Source organism: Tenrec ecaudatus, chromosome 9, assembly GCF_050624435.1.
Source record: "Tenrec ecaudatus isolate mTenEca1 chromosome 9, mTenEca1.hap1, whole genome shotgun sequence".
In the NCBI taxonomy this organism is placed as follows: Eukaryota; Metazoa; Chordata; class Mammalia; order Afrosoricida; family Tenrecidae; genus Tenrec; species Tenrec ecaudatus.
The window spans coordinates 52,623,006-52,646,313 of record NC_134538.1 but is presented as its reverse complement, the minus strand read 5'-3'; the positions used below and the strand labels follow the sequence as shown (position 1 = coordinate 52,646,313).

The following is a 23,308-nucleotide window of genomic DNA, read 5'->3' as shown; positions in this document are numbered from 1 at the left end:
TTCTGACCGGGGTGGGGGGGGGGATGACCTGCCTGTTACTGTTACAGGGCACCCATTCCTGACCGGGCAGGGGGTGACCTGCCTGTTATTGTTACAGGGCACAGTGTCACATTTTCAACATCACAACAGTTTCTGCATTATTTTTCCCAAGTAGGAAGCAAAATTTCACAGCTGCATGCTGTTCTCTTAAATTGGCATCACCAAGGACGAGGTTTGAGCGAAACTGGTTTTAAGAAAAAATTCACTGTGAACCAGAGAGAACCTTCCCAGGTGATGCCACTGTGTGCACGCCTCAGAGCGAGTTGCTCAATGCTCGCCTAGTATGCTGTCCTATGTCCATTGCACGACAGTTTTCCAGCAAGCAGCTGGAAATAGCCCAAAGGCTCATCAGTAGAAGAATGGATCAAGAAATTCAGATACATACGCACAATGGAAGCTACACATCTCTAAAAAACAGTGATGAAACCATGAAACACTCATGACATGGTTGGACCTAGAGACCATTGTGCTAATTTGTTTTTGAACATTCTAATGCTCTCATTCAGAGTACATCACACAAATACAGATGCTTCCGATGATGGCTTCTGCCTGCGCTACCAGCACATGCTGTTGTTTTCATTGCTGTTGATGTTTGTATAGTCACTGATTTCGCTACATATCTTTGGTGTTTTATAAAGACTCAGTACAGTGGTAATAAGTATTTGCGAATCTACATCAAAAACTGTTTTCTTTCTTTTTCAGAGTTAAAAAAAAACAACCAGTTTTATTGGCTATAATTCACATATCATATCAAATAGTTCAATTATATCATGAAGCGTCGTACAAACATCACAATCAATTTTAGAATGTTTTCTTCATTCTAGTACTCGTTATTGGCTCCTCATTTCCTCCCTCAATAATTTCTTTCAGACTAAAGTCATAATTAAAGGGAAGGAGAAAAATTTTAAAAGGCTTCTATTCATTTAGAAATAACATTATAACTAATAATGTAATTCAATGGAGAAAGATATTACAAACCAGTTTTGATGGTAGTATTCGTATAATCTAAAAAATATTACATCTGAGTAGTTTGCAACTTCATTTAGCACACATTTTTCTGTGAATGAAAATGAAAATCAACATTACCGAGGGTTCTGTGTGGGCTGGCATAGGAAGAGGTTCATGATGTTGAATGAGGACAGGGTGGGTGTGTGACACTATGCTTTACCACTTATGTGGCACCAACCTTAACAACGCCTCTGATCCACAGCCTGTTATCAGGGAGCCAAGGTCATAGCCCTTCCTGACGATAGGGAAAGCCTGAACAAGGCTGTGCAAGATGCCTATCGGCAAGGAGCAGAGGGCGTTTGCAGTGCACTTGGGCCCAGCAGGGTGTGCCTGGTGGCTTTGGCCTGCCTTCTGTTCCTCACCATGCAGGCAGGCCCGACAAGGGGCAAGTAGAGGAAATAGGGAGAGCGGAGAGCTGCGTTTTCCTCTTTCCGCATGTGCACTGAATCCCAACGATCTCCTCTTATCCTGTCGTACTAATTCATAATAGTTGTTAAGGACGGTGGCATTGGGGTATGTCTGGGCCGAGGGGGATTGAAGGGAGAGGGAGGATCTGAGAGGAAGTAGAGGTTCCCAGGTCAGTACAGAGCCTGTGAGCCCAGAGCTCCACAGCCCAGAGCCCTAGCCAAGCCCTTCCCTGTCTTTCAGGGCATGGCTTCTCACGGCAGGAACTAGATAGAACCTCGGGCTTGGTGTGAGAGGCCCACGCTGGCCTCTCCTCTGCTGGCTCAGCCCTCGCTCAGCCTTTGTTGCTTTGGGAAGTGGGCGAAAGAAAGACTTCACCCTTTCCACTAAGAAGAGGCCATGGAACGGGGCCCAAATGGTGGATGAGCAGGGTGTGTGGTGGATCATTAACCAGCTGGAAGTCTGAGCGGTGTACCCATTGGCTCCCACCCCAGTCAGACCAGGGCTGTCATCAGCGGGGAGGAGACTCTTTTTAACGTGTAATGTCAGGAGCCGGAGCTCTTGGCTCGTCCTGCGCCTGACCCTCTATCTGGCTCTCTGTCCACTCCCAGGTCCAGGATGGTTAAGGGTGTCTTGAGGTGGCTGTTCTTCGTCCTGCTCCTGTGCTGGGTGAGTCCTTGCCACGTATGTCCAGAGTCCGCTGGCCTCAGGGAGCCCTGGGTGGGTATGCTGACAGATCTTGGGGACGAGGGCTGCTTGATGCACAGTGAGAAGCCTTAGGATCTGAGGGAGATGGCAGACCCAAAGATAAACGGAGGGCCAGGCTAGTCTATGGGGGAGCGGTGGGTTCCAGCCCGTCAGGATCACGACTATTACCATCACCTCCTGACTCTCTAAGAGGTTAAATTGGACTACAGAGGGCAGAGAAGGGCAGGTAGCTCCGCCCGGGAAGCAGCTTGTGCTTTGGGCTTGTCGCCGCACCCCTGTCACTAGTCTTGCTATGGAAGTCTTCGGGTCCTAGAGACGGAGGAGGCGTGGGGGACGGATCTCGTCCAGCGTCCTGGCAGCTGGCAGGAAGCACGAGGCTTCTTAAGAGTCTTGCCCCCTCCTTAGTCTCTGAGGGTGGGTGGTCATCCAGGCCAAACACAGCCTGTATTCAGCATCTCCTAGAAAGACTGACAGCAGGGCCTCTGGACTGCGGCTTTGCAGCTGGGGGCTTCCAGCCTTGGGGGCACTCAACCTCCTGAGCTTCCACATCAGCTCCCAGGAGCCGGCCTCAGCCCGTGTCCCGCCCACCCATCCCTCGGGCTCTAGGACCCTCGCGGCAGCAGACCCTCTGGGCAGACTCCAGCCCCCTGGCTTGCTTGGCTGGGAGAGATATTTCTAAACCATTCAAAACTGTACATCTATCGAGGGGGCCCTTCCTGCTGCTCCAGGCCCCCTTTCCGCTTGCCCAGTTACGTGTCCTTGGCCCAACTCCCTTTCTCTGTGTCCTCCTTGGGTCCCCCTGGGCCTCCACCCCAGGCCCAGCGACGTCTTCTGTTCCACAGGCGCGCGCAGAGCTGTATACACCCATCCACCAGGCTGGCTACTGCGCTTTCTATGACGAGTGTGGCAAGAACCCTGAGCTGTCGGGCAGTGTGCTCCCTCTGGCCAACGTCTCTTGCCTGTCCAACACACCGGCCCGCCCAGTGACAGGCTCGCACCTGGCCAATCTCCAGCGCATCTGCCCTCGTCTCTACACGGGCCCCAACACCACCTATGCCTGCTGCTCCCTCAAGCAGCTGCTGTCCTTGGAGCGAAGCATGACGGTCACCAAGGCCCTCCTCTCACGTTGCCCCGCCTGCGCCGACAACTTCGTCAGCCTGCACTGTCAAAACACGTGCAGCCCCAACCAGAGCCTCTTTATCAACGTGACACGCATCTCCAAGCTCGCCAGTGGGCCGGATTCCGCAGTGCTGGCCTATCAGGCTTTCTACCAGCGCAGCTTTGCCGAGCAAGCCTATGATTCCTGCAGCCGTGTGCGCATCCCTGCAGCCGCCACGCTGGCTGTGGGCACCATGTGTGGCGTGTATGGCTCTGCTCTGTGCAATGCCCAGCGCTGGCTCAACTTCCAGGGAGATACCAGCAATGGGCTGGCCCCACTGGACATCACCTTTCTCCTCCTGGACTCCAGCCCGGCCCCTGGGGCTGGGATCCAGCTTCTGAACTCGGAAATTGTGAGCTGCAACACGTCCCAGGAGTCTGGTGCTGCGGCCTGCTCGTGCCAGGACTGTGCCGCATCGTGTCCTGTCATTATGCGCCCCCAACCTCTGGACTCCACTTTCCGTCTGGGTCGGATGGCGGGGGACCTGGCCCTGGTGATCATACTCTGCTCCGTCCTTGCTGTCCTTGTTGTCTTCCTTGTGGGATCCCGCCTGCACTGCTGTAGGGACAAGGACAAGGTGGCAGACCCAGGTGTGCACACAAGCTTCGCCGACAGGCTCAGCCTCTCCACCCACAGGTTCCTGGGCCAGCTCTTCCAGACCTGGGGCACATGGGTGGCCTCCTGGCCACTGACCATCCTAGGGGTGTCCATTGCCGTGGTGCTGGCTCTGTCAGGGGGCCTGGCCTTCATGGAACTCACCACTGACCCTGTGGACCTGTGGTCAGCCCCAAACAGCCAGGCCCGACGGGAGAAGGAGTTCCACGACCAGCACTTTGGCCCTTTTTTCCGAACCAACCAGGTGATCCTGACCGCACCTGGCAGGACCAGCTATGGTTATGACTCCCTGATGCTGGGGCCCAAGAACTTCAGTGGGATCTTGGCCCTGGACCTGCTGCTGGAGGTGCTGGAGCTGCAGGAGAGGCTGCGGCACCTTCAGGTGTGGTCCCCTCAGGAGCAGCGCAACATCTCTCTCCGAGACATCTGCTATGCCCCACTCAACCCTCACAATGCCAGCCTCTCAGACTGCTGTGTCAACAGCCTGCTACAGTACTTCCAGAACAATCGATCGCAGCTGTTGCTCACGGCCAACCAGACGCTCCTGGGTCAGACCGCCCTGGTGGACTGGAGGGATCACTTCCTGTACTGTGTCAAGTGAGTAAAACCCACGGTAAAGCCATGGGGCGGCCAAGGTGCTCCCAGATAGGGTGCTCCTTGGGGGTGTGGGGGAGACACAGCCAAGCTAGAGGGCTCGGGACCTCTCGGGCTGCACGGTTCTTCCCTTTCCAGTCCCTCCCTCCTCCTCTTCAGCAAACACTATGAGGGGCCACTTCCCTTTCTTTCTGTTGCGGGGACCCCACTCTTCCCTTTGGTCTTCAGAGAGGAGTCTGGCTGGCCCCGCTCAGGCTTCCGTGGGTGTGCATTTGCGCTGTGCCACGACCTGCATGGCGGCAGGTGCTGCGGTGTGAAGAGGAAAGAGGGTGAGGGCGTGGTGTTGTGGGGGCCAGGCCGCTCTTGCTCACCTGCCTGGGTGTCCCTGGCAGGGCTTGGCTTAGCCCCTCTGCTGAGGCCCATGTGCAAAATGAATGTGCGGGCGGGCAGTAGCTGTGGGTTTGGGGCGTGGAAGTAAAACAGCGACCCTCAAATGTCTTTTGATTTCAAGGCCTCCTTGCCTTCCCAACATTCATTGAGCACCGACCCTGAACACTTTCTGTTAATGTGCATGAGCTTTCTCAACACTGCCAGATTAACACAGAAATGGAAACCAGTTAGTATTTTTAAAAGAACAACAAAAACCTTTTAGATGGTAATACGCACAGCATGTTTTTATGAAACATGTTTTCCAAAACAAAAACATCCATAGCGAGGAGGGTACGTCGCCCTACATTTTTGCAAATTACCTTTCATATCTGGCCTAATCAACGACAGCTGGATTTTCCTAACTGACGCTGCGCTGCCTCTGTTGCGATTTGTTTGGTGTCCCGAGCAGGCTCATAGCCTTTCCAGGCAATGTGGCTACTCTTGGATGCTCTGTCAAAACGCACCAAGGGACCTTTCTCAAATGCTAGTTGCAAAGGGCAAGGGGGAAGGGGAGGCTGTGCCATGGCTTCAGTGGGCACCAGGGGCATCTGTCCCTGTGTCCCCACTCCTCAGTCCCGCACGCAGCATGCTACGTTTGTTTAGATTATGGATTCTCACAATCATCTGGGCGGTCTGGTCTCTTCAATCCCAGACAAGAAACCCAAGGCTCAGAGGGGGGAGTGGGAGATGCTCAGGTTCGAGAGCAAGTTAGGAACACAGCCAATATTGCAGCTGCCCAAGGGCTGATAGACCCACCGCCTCTTTGCACTAACGCACGTATGGAGTACTCGTGGAAGGACCATGGACACCTTGTCCAAGGTCGCCCCCTATAGCGGCGGTGCGGACTCCGCAGAGCTCTGGGACTCGGGTGCAGGAGGCCAAGCATACGGTATGGGGGACATCTCGTTCCAATCGCAGCCCGCAGCCCCACATGGACTCTTATCAGCGTTGTCCTCCACTTGCTTTGGGGGAAATGAGCATCGCCACAGTACCTGAATTGTGGGGCTGGTGTGAGGCTGAACGAGGGCAATTAGCCCCGGGAGAGAGCCTGCCCACATGGACAGGACATGAACGATCCGCTTGATCTCAGGAGTCGGGGGCTTGAACCAACAGAAATTAATTTTCTTCTCGTGGAGGAGGCTCGAAGTCCAATTGGGAGGTTTTCTCTGCTCCTGTGGTAGAACATCTTTGCCTTTATCTTGTCCATGATCTCAGGGCGCCTCAGCTCTCTGAAGCTCCCCAGTTGGCATGTCTCTTTCCCTGTGGGGTTTGCTCATCTCTCGCTGCCAAATCTGTTCTTTGTCGATTTCTAGAGTAATTCAGTTGAAGACACGCTCTATACGGACATGACTTAGTGAACATCGCAAAGGGATGACTTCTGTGGGCATCGGCACATATGTGTTGAAATGGCAACATAATTCTGGTGGACACAGTTCAACCCATGACACCACTTTGCTTCCCGGGCTTCTTTAGGAGGCTGAATTTGGGAAACAGGCCAAGACCATTCATTACCAATCCCCTGGACCAGGTGGCCCAGGGCTCTCCGGCTCCCACTCCACAGCGGTGTGGCTGGGCAGGGAATGGGAATGAGAATGGAAAGGAGAAGGCAGAGCATGTCCCCTTTCCTGTTCCCCACAGCGCTCCACTTACCTTCAAGGATGGCACGGCCCTGGGCCTGAGTTGCATGGCTGACTATGGGGCTCCTGTTTTCCCTTTCCTTGCAGTAGGGGGGTACAAAGGTAAGATGATAGCTCCCGAGGACACCAGCAAGGGGCAGGGACCCTTGGGTGGCAGGTGGGAATGACTTTGAGGTTCTTGTGTATGGGAGCTCAGGTGGCCTGCCTTGCCCTGCCTCTTCCTTGTCTGATAGTATGCCATCCTTGTACTGGGCACTGGCCCACAGGTCTTGCCTTTGGCCGAGATGAGATAGGAAGGCCCAAACACTGAATAGGAAGGTGTGGGTGTGGGGGGCAGGGAGATGGAGAGCTGAGCCAGCAAGAGCTCTCTGTTGAGTGTGTCTTTCCCAGGGAAGGACTATTCCGAGGCAGAGGCCCTGATCATGACCTTCTCTCTCAACAACTACCCACCTGGGGACCCCCGGCTGGCCCAGGCCAAGCTCTGGGAGTCGGGCTTCCTGGAGGAGATGCGAGCTTTCAAGCTGCGAACGGCTGGCACCTTCCAGGTCACCTACATGGCAGAGGTGAGCTCAGGCCCAATGGCTTGCAGGTGCAGTCCAGGCAGCCTCAAGTGGGTTCCTGTGCCCAGTCCTGTCCTTGCCACCTCCTGAGTGACCCTGGGCAAGAGAGCTCACTGACTTATGTCCTGGTTGCCAATCGGGGCCAATTAGGGCAGCCTCCTTGCTCCAAGGCTGTTTGGGTCTTACAGCCCATCCCCAGGTACACGAGGATGTGCAGCCATGAGAGCTCAGGACGCTTTGCTGCTGCTGGGATGGATGTTCATGATGATAAAGATTCCTCCCCCATCCTCCCCGAACCCCCACTTCGCGCCCTTGCAGTTCATGAACGTTGAGAGTCTGCTAGCCCCGAGCAGGACTCAGCCAGTGTGCTTGCTGGTTGTGTGTCCACAGCGCTCCCTGGAAGATGAGATCAACCGCACCACTGGGGAGGACCTGCCCATCTTTGCCATCAGCTACATCGTCATCTTCCTGTACATCGCCCTGGCCCTGGGCAGATACTCGAGCTGTAGTCGAATGCTGGTGAGCTCTGACTGGGTCCTAAACGGTCCCCGCGGAGAGCACAGGTGGCTGTAGCGTCCTAGAAGCCCTTCATGGACTTCCATAACCAGAACACAGAGCCAAATCCACCTCAAGTCAAAGTAGCCTCTGGTCTGTTTCTCGGCAGTGCTCTGTTTCCTAAGGCCAACGCCATGTTTTCATGCCGCTCCTTGAGATGTCTTTCCATGTAAGAACCAGTAACTAGAGTTTCTTATAATACATATATGCCTCCTGCTCCAATATGAACTCCCCGCTCAGCCGTGGCCGTGGGGCCCCGGGCCTGCCCTGGGAGGCTGGCTCTGGAGAGCTGCCCAGTGATGGGAAGAGCTTGCCCTGGTGGGAGAGTAGGGTGCACAGCTGGGCACACTCTTCCTCTAGCCTGGGCGGGCGCACTCCCCTGGCAGAGGAAAGGAAGCTGATCTTTGATCCCAATGCAGGTGGACTCCAAGGCCACGCTGGGCCTGGGGGGGATAGCAGTGGTGCTGGGAGCAGTCATGTCTGCCATGGGCTTCTTCTCGTACATGGGGGTCCCCTCTTCTCTGGTCATCCTCCAAGTCGTGCCTTTCCTGGTGCTCGCCGTGGGTGCTGACAACATCTTCATCTTCGTTCTCGAGTACCAGGTAAGGAAGCCCTACGCCAGCCTAAGTCAGTCTGTGGGGCATTCCTCCAGACTTCTCCTTCTCTAAACGCACACGCTTGTTCGTGGCACCTGCCGAAAGGAGGGGCTCCTTGAGCTCTGCGGCACGAACGGTTCACCCGCTTGGCTGCTAACCCAAAGAGCGGGCAGCTCAGAGCTCATCCGGGGAACCTCAGAGGCAAGGCCTGGTGATCCACTGTGGAAAACCGGTCACTGAAAACCATATGGGGTACGGGTAAACTCTGGCACACGTGGGGTCACCGTGAGTCGGGGTCCACTGGACGGCGACTCACTGTTACGGAGAGCAGAGTTGTGTTTTGTATCGCACGGGTGGATCGATGGCGCATGCACCATCCGGCATGAACTCGCTTTCGGCTAGCTCCACACGAGGTCAGGGAGATGCCGCCTGCCTGTACACTGGCCTATGGCCCCTAGCATCAGGATAAGTTGTTAGTCCTGTCCTGATGAACATGCAGGTTCCATCCATGTGCGGGTGCAGCGATCCTGATACTCTGAAACACTGTGCCTGCCATGGTTGGGTGAGGCTACGGTGGGAGGGCAGCAGTGCCAATTGCCTACAAGGAAGCTGGAGGGCAGACTCTTTGCACCATGTGAGGTCTTTAGGAAGAGATGATTCTTGGCATTTCCATGTGGGCCTCTAGTTCTCTCCTGGCCTGGCCCACGCTTTGGCTAGGCCCTGGATCCCTTCCCTCTGCTATCCCCACACAGAGGCTGCCGAGGGAGCCTGGGGAATGCCGGGAAGCACACATTGGCCGCACCCTAGGCCACGTGGGTCCCAGCATGCTGCTGTGCAGCCTCTCTGAGGCCATCTGCTTCTTCTTAGGTAAGACTTGGGCTCCCCACCCAGGGGCTGGGTCTGTGTTGAATCGGGAGTTTCAGATGGGCCAGGCCCTTGCCTCTTGGTCTGCCTGTGCCCCGGATGGAGTGTTCTGACAGTCCTCTGGCCCTCCCACAGGGGCCCTGACTCCTATGCCAGCCGTGCGAACCTTCGCCCTGACCTCTGGCCTGGCGGTGGTGCTTGACTTCTTGCTGCAGATGTCCGCCTTCGTGGCCCTGCTCTCTCTCGACAGCAGGAGACAGGAGGTGGGGGTGGGCCAGGGCTCAGTGTCCTGCTTTGCTGGAGAGCTGTGGCCTGGGAGGTGGCTGGGAGGAAAAATTTTTGGACTTTGCGTTCCCGGTTTCCCTAGAATAGTGATTTCACTTGTGCCATTTTTCAAGAAATGCATAGAATTTCCAGGAATGCATGCGGTCAGCTACACCCAATAGGTGTGAGCAGGTGACAGGGAGTGATTGGCTACATGACCGTAAAATTCAGAGATAATTTCGCAAGAACAGCTGTGCAGGGTGGGCAGAGCCTAGTGTCTTCTGCACCACCCTGAGGGACTGCCTCCCCAGGCCTCTCGCCTCGATGTCTGCTGCTGCGTCAGGAGCACACAGCCTTCCCTGCCAAGCCCCCAGGAGGGGTTCCTGCTGCGCTTTTTCCGCCAAGTCTACGCACCAGTCCTGTTGCACAGAGTCACCCGTGGGGTTGTGGTGAGTTGCGGGGCAGCCTGGCCACTTGGGCGTGTTTGTTCAGTCTTGAACCTGGCTTTCCTGGAGAGAAGACAGGGCTCAGAAAGGTGGGGGACTCCCCAGAGAGTTTTTATGTGGGTGGCCTTGAAGGAAGATAGTCTGATTCTGGGTGCTGCCAACCAGACCCCTTGGAGGGCTGGGGAAGGAAGGTGAGCAGGGAAGAAACCCCAGGGGCTCTCATGTCCTTCCTCCCCAGGTGATGCTGTTCCTGGCCCTCTTCGGAGTGGGGCTCTACTTCATGTGCCACATCAGCGTGGGCCTCGACCAGGAACTGGCGCTGCCCAAGGTGAGGCCCTCCCGCTGCGGCTGCTGCCTGGTTGGGGTTTGGGAGCACTCCCAGAAGGGCAGGGAAAGGGCCTTGTCAGGTGGGGGAAATGCAGGCACTAAAGACTAGTGCAAGGCCGGAGGACCAGAGGTGGCCCAGGTGGCCCAGTGGTGGGCCAAGAGGACACCTCTGCAAAAGTGGGCTCAGTAAAATACAGATGCCGTCTGCATGTGCCTGGGCCATGGGGCTCTAGCCAGAGGGGCTGGAAGAGCTTCCGGAAGCTGCAAGGGAGAGGTTGGAGCAAGAACAGTGGGGGCGTTGAGTATGAAGGTGAGGAGACTTGGAGGGCAGAGACACACAGACAGGTCTGGCCTTTGGGACTCCATCCAGGCAGGCATGGAAACAGGGATCAAGGAAGAATGCAAGGCCAGCAAGTTGTAGGGTGGTGGCCAGGTGTTCTGAGGAACCAAGGCCAAACCTGCTGTTCCGCTGGATGTGCATTCAAGCGCTGGATGGCAGCAAGGGAAGGGAGCAAAGGACCAACCCCTTAGAGCCAGGGCCGATCCCTTGGGAGACATGGGCACTGGGACCTAAGAGCTTGGAGGAGGGTCAGGCCTAGGCCTGGCTACAGTGAGCCTGGCAATATCTATGGAATTGCTTTAGAGGAGCGGGTCCAAATCTTGAAGAGATCAGATGCAAAAGACTGTAGCCGTGAGGCGGAGAGAAGCCAGCCAGATCTTGGAGTTGAGGACAATGTGCCCTTAGCTTTCAAGTACTCGTGGGACCAGTGGTCTCCTAACAGGAGAGTGTCAGGTTGGGAGGCACAGGGAGAGGCCAGTGGATGTGCTGGTCCCTAAGGATGGAGCTGAGTGAGCATGGGCCATCTCTGTGTGGCGGTGTCTCAGGGCCACAGGTTGGCTGGGTATGGTAGGAAAGACAAGGTGGCACATGTGTGTGTTCATGTCGGCCAGAATGTGTTACGCTGTGCTTGTATCCCCAGAGTGTATGTACTTCTAAATGTGTGTGTGCCTTCTCTGTGGGTGGACTCTGGGTACGTACACCTCTGCACGTCTCGGCTGTGTCTGTGCCTGTCTATACTTCTATGCACGTACCTTTGTGTGTTCACATTTTTCCATAACTTTGTGTGTGTGCGCCTGCATGTGCACCTCTGCGGATGTGCCTATGTGTGTACACTTCCACGGGAGTGGGCCTACCCACCTGACTGCCCTGTGTCTCCTAGGACTCATACCTGCTCGACTATTTCCTCTTCCTGAACCGGTACTTTGAGGTTGGGGCCCCCGTCTACTTTGTCACCACGGCGGGTTACAACTTCTCCAGCGAGGCCGGCTTGAATGGCATCTGCTCCAGTGCAGGCTGTGACAGCTACTCTTTAACCCAGAAGATCCAGTATGCCACTGAGTTCCCTGAGGAGTGAGTGACTCTCTACTCAAGCCCCTCCGGCTTGTCCCTTCCTCTCCTGCCCCCAGTCTCCCACCCAGTCCTTTCTCACAGCAAAGAGCCTTCTAGGAAGCCTCCCCACCCATGCTCAGCTGCCCCATCTCTCTCCTGCCCTTCAGGTCTTACCTGGCCATACCTGCCTCTTCCTGGGTGGACGACTTCATCGACTGGCTGACCCCCTCCTCTTGTTGCCGTCTCTATGCTTTTGGCCCCAATGTGGGTGAATTCTGTCCTTCGACTATCAGTGAGCACAAGGCCTAAAGGGCCTCCTTGTCTACCTCATCTGTGGGAAACTGGGGTGCAAGGAACAGCAATCGAAAGGAAGGCAGTCAGTCTTCTCGTCCCCTCCTTTACCAGGATCTGGCTCTCCCACACTCCCCTCACTGCCCCTGTCGCAGGGGGGGGGGGGCGGCCGCCTGAAGGAGCCCATGTCTGGGGGTCTTGTCCATCTACGTATAGCAGGCACCCTGACCGTGCGTGGCTGTAGCTGGATGGGCTTGGCGAGCAGAGGGTTGCCAGTACCCTAGCAGGCGGACCAGCTCCACCAAGGGGAGAGGAGTGCTCCTGGGCAGTTTGCCCAAGATTGCCTTCTGCAGCGACGCCTGTGCCTGGAGAGGGAGTGATTTTCCTCGACTGGTGACCCTCGTGCAGCAGAGTAGAACTCCCCCACAGGGTTCTCTAGGCTGCAATCTTTTGGGAAGAAAAGTATTCAGTCTACCACAGACTGCCAGAAGCATGAACGGATCTGTGTTGAAAGAAGTGAAACCAGAATGCTCCCTAGACTCTAGGTCAGTGAGACTTGGCCTCTCGTACTTTGGACACGTTATCAGGAGCGACCTATTTCTGGAGAAGGACAGCATGCTCGATAAAGCAGAACATCAGCAGCAAGGACATGGATTAGGCACAGTGGTGGCAACCAGGGGCTCACACACGGGCGTGGCTGTGAGGCTGGCATGGGACCCAGCAGGGTTTCCTTCTGCTGCACACGAGGTCGCTGTTACTTCAAACTGACTTGGCTACACCTGACAAGCAGCAATGACAGTCGCTATGGAAGCAGACCATGGGGGTGGGGGTGTTTGAACTGCTAACCTTTCAGTTAGCAGCCAAATGCCTAGCAGCTGTGCCGCCAAGCTGCTTTCCTCCGGATTAGCGACAAATCCCTCTAGAAGTAGCACGGGGCCATATGCTGCTCTCCGATGCTGTGAGCCACAAGGGCAGGCTTTCAGAGGGTCAGGGGTGGGTGGGCTGGAGCCCCACAGAGGGTCGCTCCTGAGACCCAGGTTGCCTCTCTACCGCAGCTTCCTTGAGCTGTTCTAAGAACTGCATGAGCCGCACTCCGGGCCCTGTCCGCCCCTCAGTGGAACAGTTCCACAAGTACCTCCCGTGGTTCCTGAATGACCCGCCCAACATCAAGTGTCCCAAAGGGTACGAAGAAGGGCTGCCTCTGGGAGGGAGGACGGGGGGGCTCTAAGGGAGCATGAAGCTGACAGGGGGTTGGGGTGGGGGGGTCAGGGGGAGAGTCCTAGCCCCTTTGCTCAGCATTCTTCTCACAGGGGCCTGGCAGCTTACAGCACCTCTGTGAACCGGAGCCAGGATGGTGAGATTTTGGGTGAGTGCAGCCTGGCTGGGAGCCCTGAGAGGTCCCTGTGTGCACTGTTTCTCATTTTTCTCCTTCACACATCCCGCCTCTAAAGGCTTTAGACTCCCAGCCTATGCCCCTCACCTGGGCCCCTTCTGCTATCCCTTATCCCAGGTTAGCCTGAAGTTTATGGGATGCTACCCCAGAATTTGGAACTGCCCGAACAAACCCAGGCTGGCCCCCATCCTGCGACATGCCCAATTGACTCCCGAATGGCAGGGAGGATCACTGGCTAAGTAGGTCGGGAACGTGCTTTGTGCAGCAAGGCTTTGCCCGGCTGTTGGGCTGAGACAGGAATGCCTAGGGCATGCGACCATTAACTCTGAGACCACAGAGGAGCTGGCTATTCTGTGCCACGCGAGGGCCCCAGCACGATGCACATAGCGCCCCCCCTCCCAGGCTAGTGTGGGCAAGTGGGTCTGGAGGCCTGCAGCAGGGCGTACCCCTGTGGATCACAAGGACACCTCCTGGCCTTGAAGCATTCACAAGCATGCATTTCTTCCTTTTTTGAATAACAATGTTTAAATAGTAAATTAGGTGGGGGCTTGCCTTTAGCACGCATGTCTTTTAGGGGAGTTAAAGAAACTGCAAAACATTCTCCCCACCCTCTTAGCTAAATCAACCGGTTCCCCTCTTCTAGGGAGGGGGCTCATGCTCCCAGCTCATCCTGCTCTGTGCCCCCCTCACCTTGCCTGTGACCAGCATGGGATGTTGGGGACAGACGGGGGTACACTCCCTCAAGCACAGAGGCTGGAGGGCACAAAGGAAGCAAGACAGGTGTATAGCTGCCTGAGTCCTGACTGACTCGGTCCCAAACGCACTGTGGTCTGCATGGGTCTCTGCCCACCTCGGACCCTGGTCCTCTGGAGACACATCAAGGTTGACGTGGAGCAGTGGTTCCCAAAGTGTGGGTCCCAGACCAATAGCAAGAGCGTCCCCTGGAATCCATCAGGAATGCAGACGCTTAGCCACCACTGAGACGTTCTCTGACTCAGACGCTCTGGGGCTGCGTCACTAGCAGAGGTGCTGCAAGCGAGACTGGTTCCCCTGGGCTCGAGCGCTGCCCCATACTTTCTGACCCTCGGGTTGTCTCTACCCCAGGGCCCGTGCTTTCTGAACATTTTCTGCACAATGACAAGAGCCATACCGTGTCCTTCTCTGGTCTGCCTGCTCGTTAGAAACACTTCAGAGTGCTTTCCATTGTACCTGACTGGCACCCAGGCCCAGGATCCCATGGTCTCCGGGGTGGTGGTTTTCATTTTTCTTCTCTGTAGGAATATGCACAGGGGCAAAGTGATTGTTTTGAAGAAAACTTTGCAATCCTGTGCACGTTTTGAAGCCACACAGAGGAGCACTGGAGTCCATTAGGGTGATTGCTTTGGGGGGGTCAGTCAGTAATAGAGCCTGGGACCTGGCCTAGACCTGGTAGCCATACCAGCTGCCCAATCTGCAGGAGGAATTAAAATGAAATTTGGGGCCTTGGCTCCAAAGTAATCAGAATTGCATGAAGGCTACTAGTCATTGCGCGACTAGTCCCAGGTTTGAGGAAGCCAGAGCAGCTCCCGGCTGAAGCTAACGGTGTCTTGAAGTAGAATCTGACCCTTGTCCTTCTCCCGTCTCCCTGGCCCTCGTCCACGGCGGCCCAGCCTCCCGGTTCATGGCGTACCACAAGACCCTGAAGAACTCACAGGACTACACGGAAGCTCTGCGGGCAGCTCGAGCCTTAGCAGCCAACATCACTGCCAGTCTGCGCAAGGTCCCGGGGACAGACCCGGCCTTTGAAGTCTTCCCCTATACGTGAGACTCTGGGCAGCTGGGCCCCAGGAGAGTCAAGGGCCCCCGGCTTTAGTTTGTGGAAGTTGGGTTGCAGGGGAGTCAGGTGGGAGAGGGCACCGTTAGAATAGAAAGTTGGGGTTACATTTGGGCCTGTCTGTTCCTCACTCTGAGGTCCTCTGTCTCCGTCTCTTCATGTTAAAATGGGAGCACCCTGCCTTTCCTGATGGGATCAAGTGCTGGCTGGCTGTGACCATGTCTTGTCAACCACAGGATCACAAACGTGTTTTACGAGCAGTATCTGACTGTCATCCCCGAGGGGCTCTTCATGCTGAGCCTCTGCCTCATGCCCACCTTTGTTGTCTGCTGCTTTCTGCTGGGCATGGACCTCCGTTCTGGCCTCCTCAACCTCTTCTCTATCATCATGATCCTCGTGGACACTGTTGGCTTCATGGCGCTTTGGGACATCAGCTACAACGCTGTGTCCCTCATCAACCTGGTCACGGTAAATCTCCAGCCACAGGCTGGCAGCCCAGGGCCTGGGTCTTGAGGGTGGAACTACCTCTCCTAAGAGGTATTTGGAAATGCCAGCTTCCTAGGACGCTGCCAGTTCCATTGGGTCCTGGGGAAGACTTCAGTCTCTTTGGGTGCCTTCCCACTTTGCCTAGCCGAAGCCTTCTCTACCTGCAGGCGGTGGGTATCTCAGTGGAATTTGTGTCCCACATCACTCGCTCCTTTGCCATCAGCACCAAGCCCACTCGCCTGGAGAGGGCTGAGGAAGCCACCATTAACATGGGCAGTGCGGTGAGTGGCGTGGCGCCAGCCCCACATACCCATGGTGCGGGGTACCCGGGCCCTAACCTAACACTAGCTTGTGATGCCCAGGTCTTTGCTGGTGTGGCCATGACCAACCTGCCTGGCATCTTGGTCCTGGGACTTGCCAAGGCCCAGCTCATCCAGATCTTCTTCTTCCGCCTCAACCTGCTCATCACCCTCCTGGGCCTGCTGCATGGCCTCGTCTTCCTGCCTGTGGTCCTCAGCTATCTGGGTGAGTGCCCGACCACTCAATTGTTCCTGCCCTTGCCTGCTCTAGGTCAGGGTCATTGTGCTGATGATCACAAAGGTAATGCATGCTTCCTCCCGGAAGGTGAAGCCACACGAGCTGGAGCGAAAGCACTGAGACTCACAGACAACTTACCCAGCGACAGTCACTGTCAGCTTAGCTCTCTCTATTGATCTCTGGGTGTGAGCATACGGTACTTTCTATTCTGAAGGCTCCTCTTTTGCTTAATATATTGTGAATATCTTTGTTCAACAGATGTGTCGGAAACACTGAGAAATGGCTATATAGTATTTCATTGCTGTGCTTTGAAACTTTTAACTAAGACCTTCAGTATGAAATGGGTTTTACACTGAGAAGCTATGTGCACGGTTTGGTACCACAATGGTTAGATCTCTCGTCTGCTCGTGGAAAGGCTGGAAGTTTGAACACCAGCCAATCCCTGGGAGAAAGGTGCTGTAGTCTGCCTCTGCAAAGGTGTACAGCCTTGGAAACCCCGTGGAATTGCTTTCTGCTGCCCAGTAGGGCTATTCCAAGTGTTCCTAGAGAGACTTGCAGGCCTCCCAGGAGGCTCAGGTGCTTTAAAGTGCTTCCCTGAAAGAAAGTGTCAGCAGCTGGGCCCCTGGTGCTCTGGAGGGCAGATAAGCCAGAGGCCTGGCTAAAGTGCCCACAGTGGCTGGTAGTTTTCCAGCAGGATGAGCAGTAAGAGCAGGGAGCAAGATACGTGGAGGCAGCTGCACAGTTTGTGGGGTATCCTGCATTAATTGTGTGTGGTTCCCTGCTGCAAGGGATGGGGGCGGGGGAAGACAGACAACTTCCCAGCCAACTCTCTAATATCCTCTACTGTGGTTGCACCCCCAGGGCCGAATGTTAACCAGGCTCTGGTGATGGAACAAGAAAAGGCAAAGGCGGCTGCTATGGCGAGGGAGGCCATGGCCAAGAAAAAGCCCTGCCCAAAACATCCTTCCCTGACCCACACGACCAGCAATCTCTACGTGAACAAGGGCTTTGAAGATGATGCCAAGAGTGCTGCTGATGTGCCCCACAATGGGGAGGTGCTCTGACGGAGCCCTGTCTGGCGTGCCTGTGTTTATGGTTTGAGGGTGCTGACTGGAGGGGCTGTGGGTTCCCTTGTGGTAATCCACTGACCTTTCCTTATTGGGACCTCGGGGTGCTATGCCCTTAAGAAAGCCCACAGCTCAATTTGTGTGGTTGCACCTGATATAATTATCCTCTGTTTTGTGAAGAGGGCAGGGCTCAACTCCTACTCTTACTCATGTTCTCCCTTTCCTCATGCCACAACCTTCCTTAGTTCACACCCTTTCTTGAGACCCCTCTTGTCCTTCCCAAAGCTAAAAGGAAAGAGCAGTGAGCAGAGATGGACAGATCTCACTAGTGCCAAGGAAGAAGAGTCAGCAGTGGAGTGCATCCTTTGGGCCTGTGGGCCCTGTGCTGAGAATCTCCTAGAGCCAGAGGAAGGTTGATGCCAAGACACACGGTGAGCTCCACAGAACCAGGAAACAGAAGCTAAGAAGACATGGACCTTCCTCTAGAGCCAACATAGAGAGGGAGTCATTCCTAGAACTGTCTCCATGGATTCAGACTTCTGGTCTCCTCAACTGTGAGAAAATACATTTCTGTTAAAGCCAGTCACTTGTGGTAGTTCTGTTATAACAGCACTAGATAACTAAGCCATCTTTTCACAACAAAACAAAACAAAATCTGACAGGCGATTCTAGCCATTTGCAATAAGGCAAGAAAAAGGAATTAAGGTTGTAAGAATTGGAGATAAATTGTAATACCGTGTATACTCGAGTATAAGCCAAACCGACTATCAGCCAAGGCACATAATTTTACCCCATGAAACTGCATTAAAAATGTGCTGAAAAACTCAGCTTATACTTGAGTATATACAGTAATGTTTAATAGAAATTGGTTGAAGTTTATTTAATATAAATGTGCAAATCAGGGTGACACATTAGATTGTTGTTGTTAGGTGACGTCCAGTTGGTTCCAACTCACAGTGATTCTATGTACAGCACAATGAAACACCACCCAATTTGTGCCATTCTCAAAATGGTTCTTATGTTTGAGCCCACTGGTGCAGCCGCTGTGTCACTCTATCTTGTCAAAGATCATTCTCTCTCTTTGCTGCCCCTCTACCCTAAACAAGCATGCTGTCCTCTCCAGGCACTGGTCTCTCCTGACAACATGTCCAAAGCATGTGCGACAAAGTCTCGCCCCCCGTGTCTTTAAGGAGCATCCTGGCTGTTCTTCTGAGTCAGATGTGTTTGCTCTTTTGGTAGACTGTGGTACTGTCAACATGCTTCATCAGCACCTTAATTCATACGCATTAATCTTTTTTGGTCTTCCTTTCAATGTCTAAGGTTCACATGAACATGAGGTGATTGAAAATACCATGGTTGTGGCAGAAGCACCTTAGTCTCCAGAGTAACATCCTTACTTTTTAACACTTTAAAGAGCCCTTGTGCAGTACATTTACCCAACGCAATGGAGTCACTCGATGTTTTGACTGCTGCTTTCATGAGCATTGGTTGTGGATCCAAGACAAAATCCTTGACAATTTCAATTGTTTCTCCACTTATCTTGATGCTACTTATTTGTTCAGTTGTGAGTTTTGTTTCCTTTGAGTTGTAATCCATCCCGAAGGCTGTCACCCTTGATCTTCATCAGCAAGTGCTTCAAGTCCTCATTTTCAGGAAGCAAGGTTGTAACATCTGCATATCATAGTTTGGCAATAAGCCTTCCTCCAATCCCGGTACCACATTAAAAAACATGTTTTTTTTGGTTTTTGCTTAACAAAGGTTTGTATGATTTATAGCAATATATTTTTTTGAATAAAAAATTTATTTAAGTCAAAGTATGCAACAAATAAAACCTACAGAAAACATTTTCTCATCACAATCTTTTGCTTTACGAATATTGTATTTGAAAACACTTTCCTTCAGTCATTATCTACTTCTTAAAATACAAAAGACAAGGGAAGGTCAGGTAGAAAGGGGGAGCCAATCACAATGATCTACATGTAAACCCCTCCCTGGGGGACGGACAACAGAAAAGTGGGTGAAGGGAGACATTGGACAGTATCAGACATGACAAAAAAAAAGACATGACAAAATAATAATTTATAAATTACCAAGGGCTCATGAGGGAGGGGGTCCTGGAGGGGAAAATAAGCTGATACCAAGGGCTCAAGTAAAAAGAAAATATTTTGAGAATGAGGGCCACGAATGTACACATGTGCTTGATACAATGGATGTATGTATGGATTGTGTTAAGAGTTGTATGAGCCCCCAATAAAATGATTTTTAAAAAATACAAAAGAAATTAAATCTGTAAGGAAGTCTAGTAGATCAGCTGCCATGTCTAAAGATAAAAATAATATGCAGCATCGACACATTGAAGTCGTCTTGAATTCTACTCTTGGCTGCGGCTCTGGAATGGGAGGTCGTGGAATGGGAGGTCGTGGAATGGGAGGCGATGGCTGAGATAGAATGGATAATCAGGGAGGATATGGCTCTGTTGGAAGAGTGAGAATGACAGTGGAGGATCCGGCACTCCTGATGGCTTGGGTGATTGTGGCTATGGTAGTAGTGGTGGAGGCAGTGGAGGGTACCATGGGCAAGGTGGCATGAGTGGAGGTGGATGGTGTGGAATCTACAGAGTCATAATCAACAATAGATAGCAATATTTAAAAAGTTTTATTGGCACTTCACCCACATATCATACAATTCCATAGTTCAATCATATCAAAAAATTATACAAAAAGAGAAATGTACAATCATTACCACAATCAATTTTAGAACATTTTTCTCCCTTGTACTCATTGCTTTTTGTATATTTATTAATTTTAAAATTATTTTTTAAATTGTGGCAAAAATATACAAAACCTTCTTCGATTCAACAACTTCTAACTATATAATTCAGTGCCACTGATCATACTCTTTGTGTTGTACAACCATTATTGATACACTTTTCCAAATCATCCCACCACCATGAACATCAACTCAATGCCCCTCCTAAGCAAAGTCTCTTACTTCTTCACCCCTGGCGACCACAGGTCAAGTTTGGTTTCCTTTTCTTGATTTAATATTCACATATCATACACTTCTGTAGTTAAGTCACTTTTTAAAAGAGTTGTAAATACATCATCACAAGCAGCTCTAACATTCTTCTTTATTTAACCTGGCTTCTATGATTGTTTACTCAGCACAGAGATGGAGTAGGTGAAAAAAAAAAAAAGAAAAAGATTGAATAGGTATGGTGAGAGGCTGCAACCCTGATGCATACTTTTCTTGATTTTAAACTATGCAGTATTCCCTTGTTCTGTAAACACAACTGCCTCTTGATCCACGCACAGGTTCTACATGAGCACAAGGAAGTGTTCTGGAATTCCCATTCTTCTCAAAGTTATCCATAGTTTGTTAAATGCCTTTGCAACATTTTATTTATCTTTAACACTTTTCTTGGCATATAATTCGCAAGCCACACAATTCATTATGAAGTAGAGTTGTCCAATCATCGCCACAACCAATTTTAAAACCTGCTCTTTGTTTTCCCACTCACCGTTATCAGCTCCCCATTTCCACCCAACCTTCCCTGCCGTAGTCCCAAGGAACCATTAATCCAGTTACGGTCTCTAAAGATTTATCCTGGATTTCACAAACAGAAAACCTTTGAAAATGAAAACAGCCAAGAGGGTAACAACAACAATAACAAAGTAAAACATAAAAACCTCAAAAAGAGAGCAGAAAATATTAAAATCCACAACAAATTTGATGTGGGTCAAAGGGGAGAGCAAATGATACGGTGTTACATTTTAACCTAACTGCATCTGCAATAATCCACTTTCCAATGCACTCTGCATGATAGCAAGGCCATTCACATCTCTGGTCTATGATCAGAAGGGAATCCCTTCATTGTTTTTTAACTGAAACAACTTTAAAATGGTCAAAACAGGAGATCAAATAATAATATATTACATTTTAAGCGAACTAATTGACTTTACAATGTCCTCTGTCTGAGACCAAGGCTAGTCACATCCCTTATCTACGGTCAGGGGGGTTCACCGGAGGCTTGATCCATGTGTGCACCCTGCAAATGAATCTTGGGCTTCCACTGCCACCCACAGCCGTCTGCAAACTGGGTGTTCACAATTTAAGCTTCCATACCATTCCCTCCCTGGGATTTGGGGTTTATTATGTACAATTCTTGGATCACCTAAACTGGTATCCTTTAAAAAATTTTAATCATTTTATTAGGGGCTCATAAAACTCATCACAATCCACATACATCGTGTAAAGCGCATTTGTACACTCATTGCCCTCATCATTCTCAAAACATTTGCACTCCACTTAAGCCCCTGGCATCAGCTCATAATTTCCCCTCCCTCTTTACTCCCCCCTCATGAACCCTTGATAATTTATATATTATTATTTTGTCATATCTTGCCCTGTCCGACGTCTCCCTTCACCCACTTTTCTGTTGTCTGTCCCTCATCAGGGAGGAGGTTATATGTAGATCCTTGTAATGTTTCCTTCTTTCATGTGGAATTAATTGACACTTTACTTAGATGGCTGCTTGTTTGAAGACAATCCTTCAAAGCCCAGATCCTGTTCTTCCTGATAGGCAGGGACTATCTGGGCCTTCTCAGCTGGCAGAACAAGGAAAATGTATGTATGTATGCATGTATGTGCATGCACTGACCCATGTTTCTGTAACTATTTCTCTGTGTAATAATTTGTATTTATATTAGGTAAACATGAGTTTAAACTGTCTCCAACTCGAATCCACTACCACACGGATCATTCTGGTCTCCTCTTCTTGCTTATCTGTAACCTCTCCCACGATCATCATCAGCATTCACTTATGAACTATGTAATTCCAATGTGCAGATATCGTGGTTTCATAAGCTAGACTGCAAGTTCTTACGTGTACTTTCTTTTGCTTTCAGTCTTACAGATTTCACTCATCTTCAAAATTATTGAGGTTGACACCCCCCCCTTTTCTCGTTTATTTACAGCTAGTCTTATGCACATTTCCAGTTCTACCCTGCAATCCTGACCTAAGTTTGTATACGTGAAGGCTCACTGTTTGAGTTGTAAAGCTCTGTGGACTTTGAAAAATGCAGCGTCATCAGTGTTCTACAGAAAAGCTTCACCAACCTACATCTCCGGGCTTCACCTGTTGAACTTTTCCTTCTCTGAAGCCCTTTCCTAGCAACTCTATTAACTTGGTTTTTTCCCCCAATGGCAGTCTGGGATTGTCACCTATGCATCCTCTTCAGATCGACGACTATACCATTATACATGTACGATTAATCCATATTTTGATAACTTACTCTTTTAAGATCCAGAAGAGTAGTCTCTCTATGGCCGTATCACAGTTTGTCCACTCAGCCTATTGAAGGACATGTTGCTGGGTGCTTCCAGTTTCTGGTAATTACAAATAACGACGTCAGCAGCCCTGGTGGCATAGTGGTTACATGCTCCGCTGGTAACCACAAGGTCAGCAGTTCAAAACCACCAGCAACTCTGAGGGAGATCACACAGAGCTTTCTACTCCTGTTAAGTTACATTCTTAGTAAATCACAGGGGTGCTACAGGGTCTACCCTGTGTGATAGGGTCACTGTGAGTCTGCATCAACTCGATGGCAGTGAGGATTTTTGGTAACTGCTGATGTTTTCTAAAGAATAAAGCTGCTGTGAAAATCCACATGCGGTTTTTTTGTGGTCATAGTTTTCAAATCAGTTAGGTTTCCAATAATAAAAGTGTTTGCTTGATCATTTCATAAGGCTATGTTTACCTTTTCACTAAGTTTACTTCTCACATTCTTTTATTTACTTTTTGACCAGGTAATACATATACAAGGTAACAAAATGAAACACCCCCCCCCCCAATAACCCAAACCAAAGCTCCTTCCTATCTCAACCTCTCCAGCCCCCTTCCTCCCCTTTCTTGCATATACATTCAAGTCATACTGAGGTTTCCTTGACTCACTACCAAGAGTCACTTCTGACCCTGACCCTATAGGGCAGGCTGGAATGTTCCCTTTGCGTTTTCAAAACAGTTTACATTTTATAGAAGCAGATAGCCTCATCTTTTTCCTCTCAAAAAGGCAGGTGGGTTCAAACCACTGACCTTCCTTACAGGTAGCAGCTCAGTGCGTAGC

The 23,308-nt window shown here is 51.6% G+C and overlaps 1 protein-coding gene and 1 long non-coding RNA gene across 3 annotated transcripts in view; one reads left to right on the top strand and one right to left on the bottom strand.

Annotated features, from left to right (window-relative positions):
* LOC142456819 (uncharacterized) overlaps positions 1-23,308 on the bottom strand; it is a 29,033-nt gene that overhangs the window by 4,327 nt on the left and 1,398 nt on the right. For both annotated transcript variants that reach the window (XR_012786102.1, XR_012786101.1), the window contains exon 2: positions 22,478-22,571. This is a non-coding gene — a long non-coding RNA (uncharacterized LOC142456819). The remainder of the gene's footprint in view (positions 1-22,477; positions 22,572-23,308) is intronic.
* NPC1L1 (NPC1 like intracellular cholesterol transporter 1) lies at positions 2,071-17,180 on the top strand. Its single transcript, XM_075558337.1, has 19 exons — positions 2,071-2,121; positions 3,003-4,531; positions 6,596-6,696; positions 6,985-7,157; positions 7,545-7,673; positions 8,129-8,311; positions 9,058-9,172; positions 9,305-9,432; positions 9,745-9,882; positions 10,118-10,207; positions 11,427-11,617; positions 11,764-11,888; positions 12,943-13,069; positions 13,198-13,253; positions 14,930-15,080; positions 15,330-15,561; positions 15,747-15,860; positions 15,942-16,104; positions 16,978-17,180. The coding sequence occupies exons 1-19, from the start codon at positions 2,071-2,073 to the stop codon at positions 17,178-17,180; spliced, it is 3,999 nt and encodes a 1,332-aa protein (XP_075414452.1).